This window comes from Monodon monoceros, unplaced genomic scaffold (genome assembly GCF_005190385.1).
Source record: "Monodon monoceros isolate NGI ecotype Baffin Bay Population unplaced genomic scaffold, NGI_Narwhal_1 Super_Scaffold_18, whole genome shotgun sequence".
Taxonomy (NCBI): domain Eukaryota; kingdom Metazoa; phylum Chordata; class Mammalia; order Artiodactyla; family Monodontidae; genus Monodon; species Monodon monoceros.
The window spans coordinates 168,357,634-168,375,386 of record NW_021703774.1 but is presented as its reverse complement, the minus strand read 5'-3'; the positions used below and the strand labels follow the sequence as shown (position 1 = coordinate 168,375,386).

General features: G+C 41.7%; 1 protein-coding gene across 1 annotated transcript in view; it reads right to left on the bottom strand.

Moving 5' to 3' along the window:
• Positions 1-17,753, bottom strand: part of SDHB (succinate dehydrogenase complex iron sulfur subunit B) — a 33,850-nt gene that overhangs the window by 2,449 nt on the left and 13,648 nt on the right. Inside the window, exons 3-7 of the mRNA XM_029228442.1 lie at positions 7,636-7,721; positions 5,014-5,150; positions 4,245-4,361; positions 1,731-1,832; positions 334-456 (exon numbers count right to left, since the gene is read on the bottom strand). Coding sequence (XP_029084275.1) covers positions 334-456; positions 1,731-1,832; positions 4,245-4,361; positions 5,014-5,150; positions 7,636-7,721 — 565 coding nt within the window. The remainder of the gene's footprint in view (positions 1-333; positions 457-1,730; positions 1,833-4,244; positions 4,362-5,013; positions 5,151-7,635; positions 7,722-17,753) is intronic.

The window sequence follows — 17,753 nt, the reverse complement described above, 5'->3', positions numbered from 1 at the left end:
GCGGACCGGCAGCCATGTTGTCACACAGAGACCTTGGGGCCCGGAGAGGGAAGGTAGCCCTCACAGCTGCCTGTGCTCAGACGGCTTTCCTCCCGTGGTTCCCACAAAGTCAGGGCAAACCCAGGTTCCTGTTCACGGGTCCTCGTGGCATCCTTGACTCCCACCAGGCCCGTGTGAACCCGACTTGAAAACCCTTCTCAAGGGGGCCTGAGTGAGCCTGTGCCCCGCAACTAAGCGCCAACACCCCCAGGCTCACACGGAGGGGAGAGTGCTCTCTGCTCCCCGCCGAGCACACGTCAGTGCTGGGCCGTGCGGGGGGCCGCAGCCGCGTACCTTGGGACAGGAATTCGTGCAGTTCATGATGGTGTGGCAGCGGTACAGAGAGAACGGGTCCTGCAGCTTGGCCAGGCGCTCCTCTGTGAAGTCGTCTCTGGAGTCGATCATCCAGCGATAGGCCTGGGGGAACCGGGGACTGGTGGGCTGGGCTGTCACCTTAACTGGCCAGAGCAGCCCTCTGGTTCAACTCAAAGCTCCAGGCGCGCAGAGGAACAGGAATCCTCCGCTTGGAAGCCATCTCCACACTTCACTTCTTGCCATCTTTCAAGGAAAGGCTCCCAACCCTTTGCAACATCTCTTGATCACCTTGACTAATGAGCCCCCCCAACCTTTGAACCACATGCCCCTGGTCGCTGGTGCTTAATGATATACCATCGAGCATCACCTTCTACTGACTTCGTGTTGCTCATTAGCTTCCTCCCTAGAACATGAATGAGCGGAGGCAGGGACGGTGTCCTCGACTCTCTTAATTGCCTCAGAGCATCTATGCGCTGCCTTTGGGTGGACTGATGACAGACCTGCGCAGAGAGAACGCTGGTCCTCCTTCTGGCTTCTTCTGATTAGCACACCCATCCCAGAAGCCTGAGACCAGCCGGCTGAAAACCGATTAAGCTCCCGGTCACCGGGCCGGCTCCAGCAGCGCTACCGACACCACTTTTACATTTCCCAACAACTCAGATCACTGGTCCAGGCGCCAGCTACAAATGTACCTCATTACTCAATCTTTAGTTTGGCCAGGAATCAATCAGTACTGCTAACTGGTCACACAACCACAGAACTTCTCTTTTTGTGGGAAAATGAGAAACAAGAAGTTTCTTTGAGTTGCTTCAGAGTCTGTGAAGAGCACTGGCCACAAATCTAAAAAGTATGAGCTTTCTGGGAACAAAGACAGTGACTCTGTCTGCAGTGAACTACACATATAGTGAAAGACGATGAAAAACAATACTACTTTCTTTCCAAGCAACCCCTAAGCCCAGTACTGCAGGCTTTCACTAGCCTGGAAACAATTTCCAACCTTGCAGCTGGGTAACTGCTCCTCAACGAAATTTCTCTCTCCCCTGCTTCCACGTTAAAAATCCCGTGAGAGGGAGATGGGGAGCCTTCCGACAGACGCAGTCCGGGGAAAGCGGGCAGGTGGGCAGGGAAGAGCCAGCAGCACAGGAAACATCTGAAACATCTGCAAGGCCTGGTGTGCCAACCCGCAGCCACCGCCCCTTGGCGTGGCCCTCACCACACTAAATGAAGGCATTCTGCAGGTGAAGCCCCAGATTTACTGAAAGCCAAGTGAAGGTGATGCAACCAACTACCGTTTGTAATGGATGCCAAAGAAGGAAGCCATTGCCCCTCAGAACGTCGGTTTCCATTTCTCTTACAGTAATGTAGGAGCGCCTTACCTGCATAAGAACCGCGGGTCCCAAGTACTTGTCTCCATTCCACCAGTAGCTCGGGCAGCTGGTGCTGCAGCAGGCGCAGAGAATGCACTCATAGAGCCCGTCCTGTGTGGGGAGAAAGGGCAGTCAGGAGCCCACCATGGAAGAGATGGTCGTGTTCTGAGCTGATTAAATGCGAGGTCTGGGGTCAGTGCACGAACAAAGTGCCTACTCGCACGTGAGTTTTCTTGGCAAAATCCTAGGAGTGGTTTGCAGAGATTTATCAGATTCATAAAAAAGATCTTGGAATTGAAATTTAGACATTTGCTGGATTAGAGCCCAGAGTTCTTAAGTCCAAGTACAGTGTATTCATCCTTTAATAAATAACCCCTCACTTATCTTAAAACAAAAACAAAAACATGAAAAGAACTTACCACCTCGAATGCAGTCTAGCAGAAATTAAAAAGGCCCTGAGTGCTGAGGCATCTAGAGTCTACACCAGCCTCTGCCCTGGCTCAGCAGACACCTCAAGTTTTCAATAGGAACATCAACATTATCCTAAACAGCCAACCAGCACTGAGCACCATGTGCCTTACTGACTACCTCATTTGATTGTCACAATAATCCTGGGGTGAGTGCTATGAGATTCCCATTTTACAGGTAAGGAACTGAGGCTCAGAGAAGTTAGGTCACTTGCCGAGGGTCACACAGCTGCAAAGAGCAGAGCTGGGATGGGCCCCCAGGCGGCCTGACTCTGGAATCCCTCCTCTAACACTGCCACACTGACTCAACACGCCCAACCAGTTCTAATTGGACTTTCTGATTTGGGGAACAACAGAAACTGATTAAAAATGGCGAAACAGGAGGGCACGCTGACATCTGAAGTGACAGCTGAAAACAGATGACACAGAGTTGATGGTCATGATTGTAACCAAGAGTCTTCAACAAAATTTATGTTCTGTTCAGGCAGCTGGTGAGAGTGTAAACTGGCTCCACTGTCTAGAAAGCATAAGGTCACAGGATTAAGAGCCTTCACGATAGTCATATTCTTTACTTATAAAAGGGTAGTTGTCGATAGAGATTACCTTTGGGTGGTGGAATTATAGATTATTTGAAAATTAGTTCTCTTTTCCAATTACCTATAATGAGCATTATGGCTTTTAAAATCATGAAAAAAAGTTAGGTTCAGCAATATTAATTTGAAGAAGTGAAAAATGCTAAATAAGCAAATGTTTGGTATTTAAATGAGTGAATTTCGACTACCTAGAAAACATGCTCAGGGGAACCCTCCAATCCCTAAAAATAGTACATCAAGGAGATGTTTATAAGCTACAAGCTTTCCTACCTAAGGACTGTGAGATGACAAGCTGGGCCAGGGTGGCCAGTTCCAACCTGGACCCTGGGATGCGTCAGACTCCCTGGAGTTAGAAACTGGGGCAGAGCTATGTCCTGAGAACAAGAAACTCTTGGAAGAGAAGGCAGCTGCTTGCTCTGAATTACAACATCACCACGCTGACCCTCAACATCTCGATGACGAAAGAGCTGGGCATTCTTACCAGGACCTTCCTTTCTTAATATTTTATGGGGAAGAGGAGAGGGGCTACATGTTCCCCCAGACCTAAAAGGCAGTATTCATTTATTCATTCACACAACTCATATTTGTTGATAAGACAGCACATGCCAGGATCCTGGGATCCAGAAAGGGGTATAAGACACAGCCCCTGCCCTTGAGGTGCGCTCAGTCTGCTAATGGACTGTCATGTAAACGAATGAAGTGGTGACCCTGAGACAGCACGAGTCCTTCCCTCGTGTAGGCGTGATGTTGGGACCTATCTCCATCTGGCTCCCTTCCCACTTCTTCCAAAGGACACCAAGTGTGCAGGGGGTGAGTGTGCGTGCCTCCTTCTTAGAGGAGGTAGAAGTGTACACGAGAAAGAGACTACAAGCTCGCTGATAACCCCTTCACTTGCAGAGACTTCATAGCCTGTACCCAGGGGTAGCAACCCCAAGAGTGAGTGGGCCTGTCACAAGCCCACACCGCGTCACTAGACGTGTGGTGTCAGGAAAGCACCAAGCTCTAGTTCCAATTTTGCTATCGGCTTCTCTCACTCCCATCTGCAAACAGGGTGGTGGCAGCAGGACCGCAAACAGCCGGCATGTGTTTTATTTGCCCACAGGGTTAAAGAGTAACTCTGATTTAGCTGTCAACTTTTCAAAACCTGGCGATCGACATCCTGGTTTCTTTTGAAAAAGACAAATGTCTGGCAACACGGTAGCAGTGAGCCCCTCTAGGCAGAGCACTCGAGGGCCTTGGTCCTCTCTGCGCCCTTCAGAGGTTCTCACTACCCACCTGGCCCCGACAGGATGGGTGTCCAACCCTTGGACAGATGGTTCTCAAGTTCCTTTCCAGAAGACGCTGAATGTTCTGCATGATCCCATGCTGTGCCCCCCATCCCCTCTGCCCCTAAGCCCCACTTCCTGACAAACATCTCTGCAACAAAATTCCTCAAGTCAAGACAATGAACAGGGACTAATGACCAGTTTCTCACGATCTTCTATGGACTGCAGATACTGCTCCTTGCCTTCCTGGGATTCATCCTTCTTCTTTAAATAAGGCTCAATGGACTTGTACTGGGCATAGAAGTTGCTCAAATCCTGAGGTTAAGAGGAAGAAGAAGAAATGGGTCAGATTCCACCACCACTCCTTAGCTTTCCTACTTATCCCATTTTTGGGACACCGCCCACTTTCCTGCCCTGTGACAGGCAGTAGTCAGACTCTCCTCCTTTGGCATGGATACATGCAAAGGTCACGAAAGGGGAAGTGGTCACATGTAAGCGTGGTTAGGGAATGTCTCCTTCACCCACTTGGGAAACTTTCCAATCCCACAGTCCTTTCTCCCCAGATGCCCTTGAGAACACCCAGTCAGGGAAAGGGAAGGTGGTCAAATATAGGGAGGTAGACACGAAAACACATAAGAACGGCTGCATTCCCAACTGGTATTTGCCACATGAACTCTTTGTTGTTATGGCCAAATTCTTCATTTCTGAAACTGTTCCAGGTCTAAAATTCTGTGCCCTGTTATTCCCAAACAATCCTCACCAAATGAGCTGCTGGATGACCTTCCAGGCCATTTATCTTCTGCCATTCAAATTCCTTAACTAAACTCAAGACAGGAAAAAACTCTGCCCCGAAGAACTATAGCACAACACACATACCTCCTGCCCCCCTTAAAAAAAAAAAGCGGGCGGGAGGTGCTGGGGAGGTGGGGAGACACACACACACACACACACACGGGCAGGAACTCACAGGAACAAGATCCTTTATCACATACATATGTGGAAGAGGGTAGATTTTTGAAACTTTGTTGAGGTTGATGTCAATCCTTCGGGTACAAGCGAGAGTGTTGCCTCCATTGATGTTCATGGCACAGGAGCCGCAGATGCCTGAGACACAGCACAGTTAACACTCCCCTACCCAGCTGCAGGCAGTCCAGCTGCAATTCTCCCTTCCCGACTGTCCTTACTCTACCAGCAGGAGTAGCACTGACATGGAATACACCTGTGCAGAGGTGCCCGCTGCCTTTTCTCCTTCCCATTCTTCTTAGAATGTAGATCTAACGGCTGTAGTTCCAAAAACCGTGTTGTGAAACCAGGAGGCAACCTTGAGGTTGGAAGCTATCTGCTCAGGATGGCACTGGAACACAGACGAGCCTGGGGTGCTGCTGGCATCACGGAGGGCCCACACCAGTCCTAGTTCCTTGCTTCATGTATTTTGAGAGAAAAACCAGTTTTTTGTTTTTTTTTTTAAAGTCACTGTTATTTGAACTCAAACTCTACTTTTCTTAAACTTTTTTTTTTTTGGCCGCACCACAAGGCTAGTGGGATCTTAGTTCCCTGACCAGGGATTGAATGCAGGCCCACGGCAGTGAAAGCGCAGAGTCCTAACCACTGGACCGCCAGGGAATTCCCTGGACTCAAACTCTTAACAGATATAACACCCCAAAATAAATCAACACTGTCTTGGTCATCTTAAAGTTGAGGCCTGGATACAGATTGTCCAGAGACAGATCTCATTCTATTGTCTCCACAAAGCCTACACTGGGGACATGAAACCCACAAAAGCTGCCTTAGCACTGACTTTTCAAGGAGGATGAGCTAATGTGAAACCAAACCAAAGTAAGCAAAATAAGGTGCTGACCAAGGACCCTGAAACGAGAATTTTCTTAGCCTGGACTCACTTCCTGTGTATGGAATTTCCTAGGTATTTCAGAGTTACAAATGACTACGCGCTCTAAGCCCCTGCTACCACTTCTTCTGAAGCTGTTTTTTGAAAGTAGTTAGGCCAGAAAAATGTGGTTACTTGTGAAACTTGGACTGGGTTATCACTTTCTCTCCCTCTCCCGTTAATCTTAATAAAAGTATAAGAGGACACAAATATCCATCTTAAGCAAATACTCCTACAGTTCCCCCAGAGGTCGAATATTATCAGCACAGTTCTGTGAGCCTGGCATCCAGCAGGGCAGTACGCTTTGATAAGAAATGGTATAAATACAATAATAATAAAAATCCAAGGAGACTTCTCTTAAAAAGGCTCCCCTGGAAATTCTCTTCAGAAACTACAAGGGAAACAAAAGTAGCCACAATTAATATCATTCTGCCTCATTTTTTTTTTGCTCACATGGGCCACACCTTGTGTTCTTGGCTCTGGAAGAGTTTTATGCGGAAGCTTACTGAAAAGCGTCTATTTCCTGTGTTGTCAGGACTTATGTGGGAAGGCTGGTACTTAATTACAGCAGAATGTTCCCTAAACAGCAGGATTCAGCCAAACTATCACACCCTTAGTATCTGCTACACTGGATCCAATCCTGTAAGATTAGCTGAATCAAAACAGATGTCTTAGAAGTAGGACTTTAAATGCTTGAGATGCACGGCAGAACACAGATAAAGAGCGATGGGCCAATAGCTATAACGACTTTTTCTTTCATGGAAGGTTATTTTAGGGAGAAAGTTCGATCACAGCCCTTGGTCTTGGCCCCAGCTGCCCTGTTTTGGTTTTATCGCAGGTTTTCCGAGCCCGGCCAGTGAGTGTATCACCTGAGAGTGCAATTCTGGACTCTGACAACTTTGGCTGAGTCCTGGCTCCCGACCCACCATCTCTGTGTCCTTTCAGAAGTCCCTTAACCTCCCTGGGCCTCAGTTTCTTCACATGTACGCTGAGTGTAAATGGTAACAGCACCTGTCTATCTCACGTGAAGTGCACAGAATGGAGTCTGCACAGTCTGTGTTCCACAGCCATCAGGATCAGTTAGCCGTCATAGCACCCCTTGTGATTTTTCCCACATCTGAGAACCATCTGAATGATTACTTAGGAGTTTACTTTAAATCAATTCATTTTACCTTAAATTCATATTTAAAAATCATTTCTATCACTGTTACACTGTCATTAGTAATTATATTTTTCTAGTACATAAAATCAATACATAGCTATTAAAGAATGTCGGTATGCACACTGCCTGGAATCAGCAGCACACTGTAGGAATCGCTGTTTCCATCCAGAACATTCCTACTGACCACCTGCTCTGTGCACATGTAATGCTGGGAGCTGGAAGGGGACGCACTGGACAAGTGTTAAGTGTGCACGAGCACCAGCTAGAAATTCCCCACAGCTCACAGGGACCGCCAGAAGCAGTAACCATGCAAGTGCAAGCTCCTGAAGGGAAGCAAACTTAGAAACCAGAACTTATACCACAGTTCAAATTTCCAACACTTCTGCCTAAGAAAAGGAAGTGTGACTTGTGGCAAGGTCACCTGGCAGAGCGCTGCAGCCATCCTCCAGGTATCCCCTGGTATCAGTTCTGGCCAGCCCAGGCTTCTTTTGGGGAACAGAACGAAAGTGTCCAAGCCTAACAACAGGGAAGGAAATGCTTACCTTCTCTGCACGACCTTCGGAAGGTCAAGGTAGAATCAATTTCATTCTTAATCTTGATTAAAGCATCCAACACCATAGGACCACAGCTGACCAAAAAAAAAAAAAAAAGAAAAAAACTCACAAAAATAAAAGACCCAGTTGTCCTTATGTGAAGTTCAATCTCCCTACACTTTATCAAAATATGATCTGAGACAGCTGCATATATTCGCTGCTCTTCTTATCCATGGCCTTCTCAGGTCACATTCAGAATTTTTTCCATAGTTTTATTTTTGCACATTCTTACACATTTTAAGTACAGCAGAATTCTTACACATTTTAAGTGCCACACTGCATATACATTTCTAGGAAATGGAAAGCTAAAGAAGAAGAGAAATATTTAGGTTAGGAGACAACTTCCATATACTGGCAGTTTTTAGTTTTTCTTCTAAAGCTCCCTGAAAAGTTTTCCCAAATAATTTATTTCAAATTTTAGTTTTATTTTTTTGGACAAAAATAGTAAGTAGCTTTATATGGTTAGTTAACAGCTTCCTATCTACAAAGCACAGAGAGCAATGCCCACATCTCACAGGACTGCTGCAGGTGAATTAACATACAGGAAAATGAAACAGAGCAGTGTCTGCCACATACATTCGGTCTCACTATGATTATCATCATGCAGACTGTGACTCTATGGAAATGGCTTATTCTCTCTGAGCCTCAGTCTCTTTATCTGTAAAATGGAATTATTATTTGTATCACTGGATTATTATGAAGATTAAATAAAAACATGCAACAACAAGGTCCTACTGTATAGCACAGTGAACTATATTCAATATCCTGTGATAAACTATAACGAAAAAGAATATGAAAAAGAATATATGTATGTTTAACAGAATACATGTATGTATAACTGAGTCACTTTGCTGTACAGAAGAAATTAACACAACACTGTAAATCAAATATACTTCAATAAAATTAAAAAACAAAACAAAACGTGCAATTGTTATAGCACCTGGCACAGAGAAGCGCTCAGCAAATCTACTTCCTGGTTGCCACCGCTACCTGCGCTCCTCTCAGTAATTTTCTATGAATGGGATTTAAAAAAATATGCGCCCCCCCCTCCAATTTCCTTTCTTTGTCTCTATTTCTTTTTTCCCCTCAGCTTTGAGATTATTGATAAATAATAGTCTGTAAATTTAAGGTGTATAACATGGTAATTTGATATATAGTGAAATGATTACCATAATAAGGTTGGTTAACATACCTGCATTATCTGTACGTATTTCTACCAACAATATGCGATACCCTTTTCACTGTACCTCTGCTAACACTGGGAATTGTAACCTTTAAAAACCTCTGCTATTCTGAGAATGGAGAAGTTATTACTGTCAGTGTTTTAATTTGAGATCTCTGAATACTACAGTGGTTGAATATTTGTCATAAATTCACTGAGGTTTCCTCACTTACCAATTATTTACTGAAAGCCTGCTCTGTACCAGGTTCTGTTCTAGGTGCTAGAGATACACCAGAGGACAAAACAGATGCAAATTCCTGCCCGCACAGAGCGTTCATTCTAGTGGACTAGTTCTATAGACTCAGTCTGTCCATGTTCGTTGCCTCTTTGTTTACTGAAGTCTGGGGATTTTTTTTTTTTTTTTCTTTTAAAGATCTGAGCCTACCATCTTCTAAAACAAAAACTCTTCTGTTTTTCTGTACTACTAACTCCCAATACTTCACTTCTGGTCACCAAATGTGTGGGTGTCTTTCCCATGCCAAGCAATTCTGCAACACCAAGTGGGTGTCCCACAGTGTAACTCAATTCTGCCACTATCAATCGGAGTGGCTCACAGAATTAAAAAAAAAAGTTTACTGACTAGATTACTGGTTTATTATAAAGGGATCAACCCTGCAACAGCCAAATGGAAGAGACACACAGAGCAAGGTATGTGGGAAGGGGAGGAGAGCTTCCATACCCTCTCCTGCAGGCCACTCTCCCAGCACCTCCTGGAGTTTACCAACCCAAGCTCTCTGAACCGTGTACTTCAAGGATTTTTATGAAGGCTTAATTATGTAGGGATGATTGACTATACCACTGGTCTCTGGTAACTGATTCAACTTCTACCCCCTCTCCCCTCCTGGCAGGTCAGGGGATGGGGCTGAAAGTTCTAGCCCTCTAATCACATGGTTGGATTCCCTAGCAACCAGCCCCCATCCAGTGGTTATCTAGGGGCTTTTTAAGAAATCATCGCATTAATATAAAGTCAGGTGTGGTTGAAAGGGGCTTGTTATGAATAACAAAAGATACCCATTTTTAAAGGCCGCTCCACGCAGCATGCGGGATCCTAGTTCCCCGACCAGGGATCAAACCCGCGCTGCCTGCACTGGCAGTGCAGAGTCTTAACCACTGGACCCCCAGGGAAACCCCCAGTAATCAAAATTTTCAAACACACATAAAATTTAAATGTTTACATTGTTAAAAGCTGACCACTTTTCCCCTTATGATACTATCCTCTTTTAAGTCTAAAAGACCACACTCCTTCCTGAGGTTTGATGAATATTTTGAATTTTCTTCCATTTTAAAATTATTTCCCCCAAGTTGCAAAAATTGCTAATCAACTGCCCCAAATCACTGACTGACTAAACCCTCTTTTGCTTCTGATTTGTGATACTCCCCCTCCAACCGCCCCATTCTATACTAGAATTTTATATATAATGTAGTCTATTTTGGAACTCTTTTTTTTTTTTTCTTTTTTTTGGCCACGCCACGTGGCTTGCGGGATCTTAGTTCCCTGACCAGGGATTGAACATGGGCCCTCGACAGTGAAATCATGGAGTCCTAACCACTGGACTGGCAGGGAATTCCCTAGAACTTTTTTTATTCTAATGATCTGTCTCTTCTTGTCCTGGCATGTTTTAAATTATGTACATCAATTCTATTTATTCGTTTTCTTTAAGTTACAAAAGCTAGTATTGGCATTTTATAAAAATTTCAAATATAAATAGCTAAAGCTCTTCCTTTAAACTGTCTCATGCTAAATTTCATAACAGGTAGGCAATATGAAGAGTTTGGTATAAATTTTCTCAGACTTAAAAAAATGCAATATATATATATGATAGTATCTTGCTTTTTTCATTCAAAACAACTCGGCCAAGGGACTGTAATTACGTAACCATTTTCCTATGGAAGAACACTTAGGTTGCTTAAAATCCTTCCCTGTTACACACAATGCTGCAAACAACATTTTGGTACACAGAAATCGCTTGTTCTGGCTATTCTTTGTCCCTTGCATTTCCGTATGAATTTTAGGATCAGCTCGTCAATTTCTGCAAAAAAGCGCTGCTGGGGTTTGAGAGTGATTTCAGTGAATGTGTATATAAACTTGGGGGCGCACTGCCACCTTAAAAGTATTACGTCTTCCAACCCAGAAACATGAAATATCTTTCCATTTATTTAGGTCTTTGTTAGTTTCTTTCAACAATGTTCTATAGTTTTCAGTCTTGCATTCCTTTTGCCAAGTTTGTTCCTAAGTATTTTATTCTTTTTGATGTTACTGTAAATGGAATCATTTTCTTATTTTAGGATTGTTCATTGCTGGTGTACAGAAATACAATTGATTTTTATATACTTATCTTGTATCCTACAACTTTGCTGAACTAATTTATTGATTCTAATAATTTTTTGGTGTGAATTTGTTAGGATTTTCTATATACAAGATCACGTGATCTGTGAAAAGAAAGAGTTTCCTTCTTACTTTCCAATTTCCTTTCTTCCTTTTTGTTGCCTAATTTCCCTGGTTAAAACCTTAAAATTCTGAATGGTTGATGCTAGTATAAAAAAATTATTTTTGCATATTGACCTTGTATCCTGTAACCTTGCTAAATTTACTTAGTATGTTCTTGTAGTTTTGTAGATTCCTTGGATCCTTGGAATTTTATACATAAACAATCAAGTTATTTGTGACTACAGACAATTTAATTCCCTCCTTTTCGATCTTCATGTCTTTTCTTTCATTTGCCTTTAATGCACTAGTTAGAATGTACAGTAAAATGCTGAATAGAAGTGGAGAGTGGACATCTTTGTTTTGTTCCAGGTCTTATGGATAAAGCATTCAATATTTCACAATTAAGCATGTTGTTAGCTGTAGCTTTTTCCATACATACTCTTTTTTTAAAAAAAAGATTTATTTTTATTTATTTATTTACCTATCTGTCTATCTTGGCTGTGCCGGGTCTTAGCTGTGGCATGCATGCAGGATCTAGTTCCTTAGCCAGGGATTGAACCCAGGCCCCCTGCATTGGGAGCGTGGAGTCTTACCCACTGGACCTCCAGGGAAGTCCCTAGATACTCTTTATCTGGTTGAGGAAGTTTCCTTCTTTTTCAAATTTGCAGAGTTATGGCTTTTCTCCTTTATCCTTTATATGATGAATTACAATGATTGATTTTCCAGTGTTAAGCCAACTTCATATTCCTGAGATAAACTGAAACTTGGTCATTAAGGCATTATCCCTTTTTATAGATTGCTAGATTTGAATTGCTAAAATTTCTTGAGGATTTTTGTGTCTATGTTCACGAACAATACCAATTTGTAATTTTCGTTTCTGTAATGTCTTTGTTAGATTTTGGTATCAGGTTATGATGGCCTCATAAAATGAACTAGGAAATGAATATTCCTTGTTTATTTTCTGAAAGAATATTTGTGTTAGGTTTTTCTTAAATGTGTGATATGATTCACCAGTGAAGCCACCTGGGCCTGGAGTTTTCCGTGTGAAAATGTTTTTGATAACACATTTAATTTCTGTAACATAGAACTATTCATATTTTCTATTTCATCTTATGTCAATCTGGTAAGTTGTATTTTTTCAAGGGATTTGTCCATTTCATCAATTATTGAATTTGTCATAAAGTTATTCATAATACTCTCTTGGTAGCATTTTAATATCCATAGGCTCTCTTTCCATCTTGATACTGGGATTTTGTTTTCTCTTATTTTTCTCCAGTCTGGATAGGAGATGATCAAATTTGTTTCCAAAAAAACCAACTTTTGGTTTTATTTTTTTTCTACCAGCTGTCTTACCCCCAGCCCCCATCCTATTTGCTCTTATTTTTATTATTTCATTTTTCTACTTGCTTTTGGTTTACCTTGCTCTTACTTTTCTGCCTTCTTAGGGTAGAATCTTAGATCACTGATTCTAAACCTTTTTTCTTTTAATGTATGCATTTGAAGCTATAATTTTCCCCATAAGCACTGCTTTAGATGCATCTTGCATATTTTGAAATGCTATATTTTCATTATCATTTAGTTCAATATCTTCTCTAATTTCCCTTGTGATTTCTGCTTTGATACCTAAAATATCTTGCTGTTACTGCTTTAAATTTTAATTCTACTGTGATCAGAGATTATACCCTGTAAGATTCCAACTTCCTGAAATTTATTGAAATTTGTTTTATGGCCCAGTATCTTAGTGAATGTAGCATTGTGCACTTAAAAAGAATGTGTATTTCATAATCACATTTATGATTATTATGTCTTCCTGATAAAATGATCCCCTTATCATTATGAAATGTTCCCTCTTATTTCCAGCAGTGTTCTTTGGCTTGTAGTCTACTTTATCTGATATTACCATAGCCACTCTTTTTTATGTTTAATGCAGATTGCATGTATATTGTTTTCCACTCTTTCACTTTCAACCTATCTGTGTCTTTATACTTAAAGTGCATTTGGGGGGACTTCCCTGGCAGTACAGTGGTTAAGACTCCACACTTCCACTGCTGGGGGTGAGGGTTCGATCCCTGATCGGAGAACTAAGATCCTGCATGCCCCACAGTGTGGCCAAAAAAATTTTTAAAGTGCATTCTTTTGTAAATAGCATGTGGTTGGGCTTTGCTTCTTTACTTATTCTGACAGTCTCTGCCATTTAATTGGAGTGTTTAGTCTCTTTTCATTTGATGTACTTACTTATTCTGACAATCTCTGCCATTTAATTGGAGTGTTTAGTCTCTTTTCATTTGATGTACTTATTGATATGGTTGGATTTGGGTCTATCATTTTACTATCTGTCCCAACACTTTCTCCCTGTTCTCTCTTTCCTGCCTTCTTTTAAGTAGTATTTTTAGATTAAGTAAATGTTTTCAGAATTCCATTTTAGTATACATATATTTAATTTATATATTCCAATTCCATTTTAGCTATATATCTCTCTGCATTAAAAAAAATGGTTACTCTAGAATTATATGTCCTTAACTTTTCAGTCTATTTAGAGTTAATATTGTACCACTTCATGTAGCAACATTCCAACCTGTATGTAAGTTATATTTTATGTAAGACAATGTTATAATTTTGTTCTGTTTTTAAAAAATGTTATTATTTATTTATTTATTTAGGCTGCACTGGGTCTTTTAGTTGCGGCATGTGGACTTCTTACTTGTGGCAGGTGAACTCTTAGTTGCGGCATGACAACTCTTAGTTGCAGCATGCATGTGGGACCTAGTTCCCCGACCAGGGATCAAACTCGGGCCCTCTGGACTGGGAGCGTGGAGTCTTACCCAATGGACCATCAGGGAAGTCCCTATGATTTTGTTTTAAACAGTCATATCTGTTTTAATAAAGTTAAGACAAAAAAATGGTTTTGTATTTATCATATATGGTGCCTTTTATTACTTTTCTAAGAGTTGAGTTTCCACCTGGCATTATTTTTCTTCAGCCTGAAAAACTTCCTTTTTCATGTGGCATAGGTCTCTGGCCCACCTGGTATTATTTTTCTTCAGCCTGAAAAACCCTCTTTCACGCAGTACAGGAAGCTATGACTCCTTTTACTTTTTGTTATCTGAAAATGTCTTGATTTCATCTTCATCTTGAAGGATCTTTTTGCTGAATACAGAATTTCAGTTGACAGAGCTTTCCTTTTAGTAACTTAGAGAAGACATTCCCCTGTCTTTTGGCTTCTGTAATTTCTGACGAGTAGTAAACAATCATTCATATCCCTGCATACAATGTGTTTTTTTCTCATAGCTTTCAAGATTTTGTTTATTTTTATCTTCAGTAATTTGATTATGATGTGCTTGGGTGGCTTTCTGTGTATCTACCCTGCTTGGAGTTCACTAAGATTCTATTCTATTTATTTATTTATTTATCTATCTATCTATCTATCTATCTTGGGCTTGGAGTTCACTAAGATTTAAAAAAAATCTATCTACCTACCTATCTGTTTACTTATTTATGGCTGCATTAGGTCTTCGTTGCTCTGTGAGGGCTTTCTCTAGTTGCAGCGAGCGGGGGCTACTCTTCATTGTGGTGCATGGGCTTCTCATTGTGGTGGCTTCTCTTGTAGCAGAGCACAGGCTCTAGGCGTGCAGGCTTCAGTAGTTGTGGCACATGGGCTTAGTTGCTCCGCAGCATGTGGGTGGGATCTTCCTGGACCAGGGCTCGAACCCATGTCCCCTGCATTGGCAGGCGGATTCCTAACCACTGCACCACCAGGGAAGCCCTCACTAAGATTCTTAAATATGTAAATTATGTTTTTCACAAGCTTGAGAAATTCTTGGCCATTACCTTTTCAAACATATTTTTTGCCCATTCTCCTACTCCACTCTTTGTGGGACTCCCAATTACACGTGTGTTAGACCTTCTGATACTGTTTCATGGATCAATGAGGTTCTTTTTTAAACATCTTTTTTTCCTTTTTGTCTTAAGAATAGACACTTCCTAGTAATTTACTTTCAGGTTCACCAAATCTTCCTACTGTCATTTCCAATCTGCTGTTAAGCCTATCCAGTGAATTTTCTATTTCAGATATTGTGTTTTTCAGTTCCAGATTTTCCATTGGTTCTTTTTAATTATCAATAGTTTCTAACTCTGCTGAGATTTCCTATCCCATCATGAGCGTATCTTCCTTTATCTATGAACACAATTATAATTGCTTAAAATCCTTTCTGCTAGTTCCCACAACTGGGTTGCTTCAAGGCTGGTCTCCACTGATGGTCTTTTAACTTTTCACTGTTTCTTTGTATGATTAGTAATTTTGGGTTGTATGCTGGACCTTATGAATAACATGCTGTAGTAACCCTGGACTGTATCATGCTTCTTTTTTTTTTTTTTACACCTTCAGAGAATGTTTCACTAGAGAATTTCAAAGCACTCCCCAGCGCCTCACTTTCTGTAACTGGACAAACACAAGACAATTATGAAACTGTATGGCAACAAATCTCAAATGGGCTGAACCAAAGGTGGAAACTCAGGATTATTAGTGCTTCTAAGACCCACAATTTATCCTCATTGGAAAACACGCCCTATGCAACATGAAAAGTAAATTTCATATAACACATGATTTTAAACCAGGCAGTCTCAGTGGTTAAAAATAAACAAATTCGTTCATATCTATCTTAGCATTTAATATACTCAAAAATGTGAATTATTTAATAAACAAGCTAAAACATGTTCACTGTTTTTGGATTTGAAAATGTGCTGTCAATTTGAAATCACACGTTCGTTAGATCTGTATCAGGAGACAAACCATCCTGCCTTATCAGGCCTGCATGTGGCAGAGTGAGCCCTGCCCCCTCACCACTCCACCCACCCCCACAAAGAAGAGTCCAACCACAGCAGAGCCAATATAATGATTAGACGTATCAAATGTAAACATTATTTTCCCTTTAAAGTATTCTCAAAATTTGGCCAAACTCAGTATTTAATACGAAAACCCGGCCTCACAGCAGTGATGCCTGTGGGACTATTTCTGGCATTCTCTTGCCTTATCAGATCACCCATAACAAAGACAGTCTAGAAAGAGGCCCGTGCCCTCTTTCAATTCAAAGGTTAGAACTGAAGTAAAGGCAGAGCAAGAGGAAACACACAAACACATCCTCAAACACACCCACACAAACTGCGGCAACTTTCACATCTGACATGACTGAATTTCATTCCAAGCAGGTTTTAATGATAGCTTTGCTATTTAGAAAATTCAAGTTAAATGCTCAAGTAAGGATGTTTCAATGCAAGAGGAAAACAGCGGCTACAATCTTAAAATTTTACTCCAAAATGGAATCAAGACCGACTCTGGCTGGTGGAGACCAGGTGGCAGGGACAGGCAGGTCCCATCCTCCTAAACCTGCACTGCTGAGAACCACAAGCTCCAGGCACTGCTAAGGGTGTTTGATCTCCACCATAAACTTAAGGTGTGATGATTTTCCCTTTTCCTCTGAGAGATCAGTTGGAGAGGACATGATGCAGGAATAACAGTTTTACGTTTTGGGTGAGAAAGTGCTACGCTGCACAGATTTGCTTAAAAAATTTGATTCTGGCAAGCTTCAGGTAAAAATCATTTTTAAAGGTCAATTTTTCATTTACATATAAACAATACATCTTACTTACATATACATGACCCAATTTTCATTCAGCTTTCTTCATGTGAAGTCTACATTTTAACTGGTATGTAACCGTTATATACGTCTTTATAGAAAGACACAAGCAGTTCTGATGATAACAGTTTGTCTCCACATTGAGAACTGAATATAGTTAAAACCTCAATGAATAACAAAGATGAAGACCTAGAGTTAAATCTGTGGAGGGCTGCATCAGCTATTCAAGGAGAGAGCAGCTGCATCTAAACACAAAGCAAGGATGACTGAAGACATGGACGACTGCTTAACGCTGCTACAGACGTGAAATTCTTATACTGGATTCATTTTTTCTTTTCAAAAAACACTGATTTTTCTAGTGATGTTTAACTTTAAAACGTTATCTTAGTTCTTTAACCCTCAAAGAACTGCTATATTTAGGCTGCTAACCAAAAAAATAATCAAGAGCATGTACATTTGTCCATAGTCTCCAAGGGTTAAAGTGCAGGAACTGTCTATAACCTGGTATATAAGGCACCCTATTCCACTTTTTTCTTAAAAGAAGCCTTTCCTTTGGTCTCTTGCAGTTTTTCACTGAGCCTGTCCTTTGTCTCCTCCAGCTTCTCTGTGAGGAGCTCCTTTGTCTCCTCCATCCTGTCTTGTGGATACTCCTTCACAGGAGGTGGCATCGACATGTAGCCGCGGCTGCGCAGATACTTCACAGTGAAGGAGGTCCCCCCCAGGGTCACAGTGTACCGTGTAGGCGTTGCAATCTTCAACAGGGCATATGCTGTTAGTGCATTTC